Source organism: Colobus angolensis, unplaced genomic scaffold (genome assembly GCF_000951035.1).
Source record: "Colobus angolensis palliatus isolate OR3802 unplaced genomic scaffold, Cang.pa_1.0 Scaffold2, whole genome shotgun sequence".
Lineage (NCBI taxonomy): Eukaryota > Metazoa > Chordata > Mammalia > Primates > Cercopithecidae > Colobus > Colobus angolensis.
The window spans coordinates 10,417,393-10,425,156 of NW_012115154.1; the positions used below are offsets into that span (position 1 = coordinate 10,417,393).

The following is a 7,764-nucleotide window of genomic DNA, read 5'->3' on the forward strand; positions in this document are numbered from 1 at the left end:
GTCTTGCTGTCTACAGGCTGGAGCGCAGTGATGCAATCTCGGCTCACTGCAACCTCCACTCCCAGGTTCAAGTGATTCTCCCACCTCAGCTTCCTGAGTAGCTGGGATTACAAGCACCCATCATCATGTCCAGCTAATTTTTTGTATTTTTAGTAGAGACGGGGTTTCACCATTTTGGTAAGGCTGGTCTCGAACTCCCGACCTTGTGATTCACCCACCTCAGCCTCCCAAAGTGCTGCGAGCCATTGCACCTGGCCCAGAAACATTTTTTTTCTTGAATTTTTAATCAATCCATCACCACTTATTGAACTGACTATCTTTTTCCCTCTGCATTTTAGTGGCAACTTTACTGTAAATTATGTATTTATAGGTATGGATCTGCTTCTGGAATGCATTTGGTTGAGTTATTAGTTTGTTCTTTTGCCAATACTGTACTGCCTTAATTACTATTGCTTTATGATAGGTCTTAATGTATGGTTGTAGAAGTCCTCCAAATCATTCTTACTTTTCCTCAAGATTGCCTAGCTTATTCTTTGCCCTTTAGCTTTCTGAATATATTTTAATTTTAGTGTCTCTCATACCAGCCTGCCAGTTTTCTCACAAAATTTACTAGAAATTTTATTGTGATTGCATAAAATTTACAGGTTAAATTTGGGAAAATTACCATCTTTACAAGGGTGAATATTTCAATTCCTAAACATGGTATATATCTTTCTATGTACTGAGATTTTAGTTTTGAAATTTTTGATAGAGAGCTTTTGCACATATTTTTGCTATTTTTTTTCTATTTGATTCTATTCAAGTCTTATTCTTAAATTTTAATTTTCTGTTTGTTGATATATAGATTTAAAATTGATTTTTGAATACTGATCTTGTAATCAGAAATCTTAAATTTGCCTATTAATTGTCCTGGTTTGTAGACTTTTGTTTTTTTCTGATACGATAATGTTACCTGCAAATAATAGCAGTTGGAAGTTTTTTCCCATGTGCATTCCATTTTCTTCCATGTCTTTCAACTCATAGGTTACAAGATTCTCTTTTCTTTCTAAATTGTCAATATAGTTTGAGACAGTTTATCTGAAAGGCAACATGCAGCTATAGTAGGTTTTAGAAAATGGAACTTTCTGGAGACTGATTTTAACTAAACCTAATAAATAACATTGCAATAAAATACTAATTATAGAAATGGAATTTCCTGGTTTTGGAAGAAGTTGGTTACATATCATTTAGATTTTAAGCATCTATCAGAGACTCTATTGAAGAAATCCCTGCATCAAATGGAAGTTGTACTAAACAATTTCCAAGTTAATTGTTAATTTTTAAATTATATTAATTAACAATGTCTAATGAAAAATGACATAACATCTATTTGGAGGATAACTGGAGAATACTCAAGTTTGGTGTGACAGAAAGAATAGAGACAGGGAGATTTGTTGTGAATCAACTGCTATATCCCAGGCATCAGTTCATTAGAGTCTGTGTTACTGTAACTCATGCCTGGACTATAGTGGAGACTCACAAGTCTCCCTGTCTCCATTCTAAATCCATGTGGAAGAGATGCGGGGACTGAAAGATTGAGTAGTAATTGCCTGTGGGGTTTGACCTTTGGTGTCTGGGATATTGGTAATGGTTGAAAACTGAAGTAGGGGTGTTAGGGCAGACCGCTTACCTAAATGTTTATTGCTTTTTATAGAGGTCTGTGGACTTTGAAACAATTTATGACAATGGAACTGACCTTTTAAATTACACTGACCCCAGTTTCAGAGGGAGCAGAGGTACTGAATGTCTGCCTTAGGAAAATCAACTATCCACAGGCCATCCAGACCCCCAAATTCTTTCTTCACTGATCCCTTCCAGCCCTTTTTATTATCTGAAGAGAGAGAATGAGACAGGAATGCCAATTAGATCTATGGAGAATTAATAAGTACATTTACAAAGATTGTATGGTTATAATGTAATTACTTCGTTTATAATAAGTGTGAAGCACTGACTTAAGTTATATTTACACTGTGGCTTTTCAGGAAAATGACATCAGATGTTAGCATCTAAAATACTTGTCAGCACTATGCCTTTTTTGAATGAGTAGTGTAGTGATATATTCTCATTTTTGGTGTCACAATCTACACTGAACACAGTCCTTTAACAGGAAAGATTCAGACATTATAGTTATGTAGAGAGTAAAATGAGAAAGTATTAATGCTTCCTATCTCCAAATTACCCCCCCAGAACCACCCAGAATCAAATCAATAGCTTAGTGTATATCCTTCTCTTGATCTTTATAAGCTTTTGCATCTATATATTTGTTTTGTTTTAACAAAAATTTGATTATACTATATAGTTTTCCAACTTGCTTTTTAAATTTAAGGCATTTAAATTTACTACATTATATTTTTAAAATAGATTGCTTCCATTGAGTTTACCATATGATTTTCTTTTGTCAGTGTTGTGAATTACATTAGAATATTTCTTAATTTGGAACCATTCTAACTTTTGCTTAATAAGACCTATTCACATATTGTGTATTAATTCTTTTAATATATGAATGAATTCAGATTGCTAATATTTTATTGATATTTTGCACATCTATGTTTTTTAAGTGAAATGGGCCTATATATTTTTGTTTACTTGTTTATTTGGACTGCCCTTTTTCAGTTTGTTACCAGAACATTCTAGTTTATAATTACTGCTTTTGTTTTTATTATCTGACACACTTTTTGTGGGTTTATTTTGTACTTTTCTAGTGTCTTGGGTTGTACGTTGAGTTGTTCATAATCCATGACGTTTGATTTGCTTTTCTTTCCCCCATCTGTCTTCTCCTTTCTCCTTCTGGAGTGTTCTTAGTTGAGTGCTGCTGTCTGAGTCTGTCAGTCACTTCACCTACTCTTTCTTGCATATTTTCCATTTCTTTATTTTTTTATATTGTTTTCTGGGATAATTGAAATGGAAATGATATGGTTTGACTCTGTGTCCCCACCCAAATCTTATCTTGAATTTTAATACTCCCAATATGTCAAGGATGGGCCAGGTGGAAATAATTGAATCATGGGGCAGTTTCCCCCATACTGTTCTTATGGTAGTGAATAAGGCTCATGAGATCTGATGGTTTTATAAAGGGGAATTCCCCTGCACAAGCTCTCTTGCCTGCCACCATGTAAGACATCCCATTGTACTTCCATCATCTTCCACTGTGATTGTGAGGCCTCCCCAGTCATTTGGAACTGTGAGTCCATTAAATGTCTTTCCTTTATAAATTACACAGTCTTGGGAATGTCTTTATTAGCAGCATGAGAACTGACTAATACAGTAAATTGGTACCAGGTAGTGGGGTGTTGCTGTAAAGATACTTGAAAATGTGGACGTGACTTTGAAATTGGGTAACAGGCTGAGGTTGGAACAGTTTGAAGGGCTCAGAAGAGGACAGGAAGATGTGGGAAAGTTTGGAACTTCCTTGAGACTTGTTGAATGACTTTGACCAAATGCTGCTTGTCTCAGATGGAGATGAGGAACTTGTTGGGAACTAGAATAAAGGTGATTCTTGCTATGTTTTATCAAAGAGACTGGTGGCATTTCACCTCTGCCCTAGAGATCTGTGGAACTTTGAACTTGAGAGAGATGATTTAGGGTATCTGGCAAAAGAAATTTCTAAGCAGCAAAGTGTTTAAGAAGTAACTTGGGTGCTATTAAAGGTATTCAGCTTATGTATTCACAAAGATATGGTTTGGAATTGGAACTTATGTTTAAAAGGAAAGCAGAGCATAAAAGTTCAGAAAATTTGCAGCCTGATGATGCAATAGAAAAGAAAAGCCTATTTTCTGAGGAGAAATTCAAGCCAGCTACAGAAATTTGCGTAAGTAACAAGGAGCCAAATATTAATTGCCAAGACAATGGGGAAATGTCTCCAGGGCATGTCAGAGGTCTTCACAGCAGCTCCTCCCATCACAGACAAGGAGGCCCAAGAGGGAAAAATGGTTTCATGGGCTGGGCCTAGGATCCCCCTGCTGTGTGCAGCCTAGGGACTGTGTGCAGCCTAGGGACTTGGTGTTCTGTGTCCCAGCAGTTCCAGCCATGGCTAAAAGGGGCCAAGGTACAGCTCAGGCTGTGACTTCAGAGTGTGTAAGCCCCAAGTCTTGGCTGCTTCTACATGGTGTTGAGCCCGTGGGTGCACAGAAGTCAAGAATCAAGGTATAGGAACCTCTACCTAGATTTCAGAGGATGTGTGGAAATGCCTGGATGTCCAGGCACAAGTTTTCTGCATGGGTGGAATCCTTATGGAGATCCTCTGCTAGGGCAGTGTGGAAGGGAAATGTGGGGTCAGAGTCCCCACACAGAGTCTCCACTGGGGTGCAGCCTAGTGAAGTTGTGAGAAGAGGGCCACTGTCCTCCAACCCCCAGAATGGTAGATCCACTGACAGCTTGCACTGTGTGCCTGGAAAAGCCACAGACACTCAATGCCAGCTCATGAAAGCAGCCAGGAAGGTGGCTGTACCTGCAGAGCCACAGACACACAGCTGCTCAAGGCTGTGGGAGCCCACCTCTCATATCAGCATGACCTGGATGTGAGACATGGAGTCAAAGGAGACTATTTCAGAGCTTTAGGTTTTGATAGCCTCATTGGATTTCAGATTTGCATGGGGCCTGCAACCCCTTCATTCTGACCAATTTCTCCATTTGGAATGGGTATATTTACACAATGCCTGTACCCCATTGTATCTAGGAAGAAACTGATTGCTTCTGATTGTACAGGCTCATAGGCTAAAGAGACTTACCTTGTCTCAGATAAGACTTTGTACTTGTATTTTTGGATTAATGCTGGAATGAGTTAAAACTTTAAGGGACTATCGGAAGGGCATGATTATGTTTTGAAATGTGAGGACATGAGATCTGAGAGGGGCCAGGTGCAGAATGACATGATTTGACTCTGTGTCCCCACCTAAATCTCACCTTGAATTGTAATGGAACTTCAGTTGTAGTTGTAAGTACAATTGAAATTCAATTGTAGGCCAGGCACGATGGCTCACATCAGTAATCCCAGCACTTTGGGAGGCTGAGGTGGGTGGATCACCTGAGGTCAAGAGTTCAAGACTAGCCTGGCCAACATGGTGAAACCCTGTCTCTACTAAAAATACAAAACTTAGCCAGGTGTGGTGGTGGGAGCCTGTAATCCTAGCTACTTGTGAGACTGAGGCAGTAGAATCACTTGAACTCAGGAGGTGAAGATTGCAGTGAGCCAAGACTGTACCATTGCACTCTAGACTGGGCAACAAGAATGAAACTCTGTCTCAAAAAAAAAAAAAATTCAATTGTAATTGAATTTCTAACCTGCCACACTGCATTTTGTTTAGCTGTATTATAAACAGATTTGTAATTTTTTTCTTAAAATCATTTCTGTCATTTCACGTAAGTTTAGTTAGGTGAGGAAGGTGAATGCCTATGTTTATTCTAACACATTGGTCTCAGTTGCCATTTGTTTTATTTATCATAACAAAATAACTTTATTTAAATTAATGTGAAAATTATAAGACTTTTACAAAATAAATCTTGCTAAATAACACCAAAAAATATTTATAATCAAGCCACTCTGAGAAAGAACCACATGTGATTTGTTTTTGCCTTAGACATAGTAGAGACATTGTGAATTTCTATGTTGCCCTCTGTCCTAGTTTTATTTTAATCATCTCTAATTTTCTTAGCTTCCCTTTGCTTACTTTTTGGAAATGCATTTCTTTTTTTGCTGTGTTGTTAGCCACTTGCATGAGTCTTTCTCATGGGAAAGTCCAAACTTCTTGGTCTGGCTTCCAGCCCACTCCTGATAAAAATACTATGTGATTTCCAGCTTCATTCTCATACTCAGTGTTTTCAGCACAAGAAATGTGTGGTTTTTCTGAGTCTGTCATGCATTGCTGCCTTCTCCCCTGGAAATACTGTTCCTCTGTCTAACCTCCCCTTGTGCTTCATGACGGGACTTACCTTTCACTTACCTGGAAGCTCTCCCTACCCCACTCCAAGCCTACTAGGCTGGGTACAGTGACTGTGTGTTCCCTCAGCTCCTGGACACACTTGGTGGAGACCTCATATCATCATACTGTATGTAATTGCTTTCCTAATTGTATGGATTTGCCACTAGACAGTAAGTTTGCTGAGGGTACAAGCTCTGTCTTGTTTATCTGTGTTATCAGTTCCATGTCTGGTAGATAATAAATACATATTGGACAGTTGGATAGATGCATGAATAAATAAAGAACAAATAAATTAGTGAATGTAATTATAACCTATCTTAAGTTCTCCTTGGAATAAAATGGATTATAAATAAATAGACAGGTAATACTTTCCTCTCCTCAGTTTATATACTGCTAACTCTGTGTCATTGTTACAGGATATCTGCAGATGGCAATATAGGTGCTGCTGGTCACCTGTGGAGGATGCCAATGCCCCTAGGTGCTTCTTCCCCCGTAACTGGGGCTATGAAGCCAGCAAGGGCCATACAAATACAAGCACAGGTGAGCACTGCCCTGATGTTGTGCCTGGGAACAACTCCTTATGGCCCAGATACATCAACTGCAAAAGAAAATAAAAGGTAAAAGTCAGGCAGGCACGGTGGCACACACCTGTAATCCAAGCACTTTGAGAGGCTGATGCAGGTGGATCATGAGGTCAGGAGTTCAAGACCAGTCCATCAATGTGATGAAACCCTCTCTCTACTAAAAATACAAAAATTAGCTGAGCGTGGTGGCGGGTGGCTATAATTCCAGCTACTCGGGAGGCAGAGGCAGGAGAATCGTTTGAACCTGGGAGGTGAACGTAGCAGTGAGCCAAGATCACACCTTACACTCCAGCCTGGGCTACAGGGCAAGACTGCTTCTCAAAATAAAAGCAAACAAACAAAAAACCCCTAAAAGTTAGTCTCCTTCTCTTTCTCTCCACATATCTTGCCACCCATAGGATTTACCGCCCAGTTGAAAAGGTTGCCATCCCCATCTCTGTTTGGAAATGATGTCGCCACCACCCTTTTCACAGCTGAATATCAGACATCCAATCGGTTTCATTTTAAGGTTGGTTTGGGAGTGACTGCTAAATACATTTCTGAAGAAAGCAGTGTGCCCACATTGGGCTTGAAGTGTGGAAGCAGAAGGTACTTCTCTTCCTCTCTGCAGGAATCTCTGGATGGGATGGGCGGGCTAATTTTTATTTGATGGGGCACACGTAATTGGGTGATTTCACAAATCAGGAGCCACAATGTCAAGAATTGGAAGCTATTCTCATGGGGTGCTATTTGAGATGGAAGGTCTTTTATAGCTGTCTACAAGGAAGTGGTCTTATCTGCAGTTGTCCCTTCTGTTTTTCTTTTGACAGATCACTGACTTTAATAATATACGCTATGAAGTTTCCCATGAAAATATTAGGCTGGTTGATGGGACTGCTGATGCCTCCAATTTGAGCTATTACGTGGAGGTTACTGATAAACCTTTCAGCATCAAAATAATGAGGACAAGCAACAGAAGAGTCTTGTGAGCTTTTCAACCCTCTTGGTGCATCTTTGAACACACAGTTCTGATATTACTCATTCTGATTTACTGTGGGTGGGCAGTTAAATATTTAAGTACAACTAGAGAAAACTTTTGAATATCAGAAAAATGTCAAAGAGTTTGCTGTAAAATAACAGTGTTAGCCTATCATGCTCATAAAACAGAATACTAAAACGTAATACTAAAATGCTTGCTGAATTATATAATTATATATAATATATAGATAAATTTAAATCATATA

At 38.9% G+C, this 7,764-nt stretch overlaps 1 protein-coding gene across 1 annotated transcript in view; it reads left to right on the forward strand.

Moving 5' to 3' along the window:
* The window catches only part of MGAM2 (maltase-glucoamylase 2 (putative)), a 117,549-nt gene that overhangs the window by 7,424 nt on the left and 102,361 nt on the right, over window positions 1-7,764 (forward strand). The window contains exons 3-5 of the mRNA XM_011941323.1: window positions 6,374-6,497; window positions 6,940-7,049; window positions 7,351-7,505. Of these exons, the coding sequence (XP_011796713.1) occupies window positions 6,374-6,497; window positions 6,940-7,049; window positions 7,351-7,505 (389 nt within the window). The remainder of the gene's footprint in view (window positions 1-6,373; window positions 6,498-6,939; window positions 7,050-7,350; window positions 7,506-7,764) is intronic.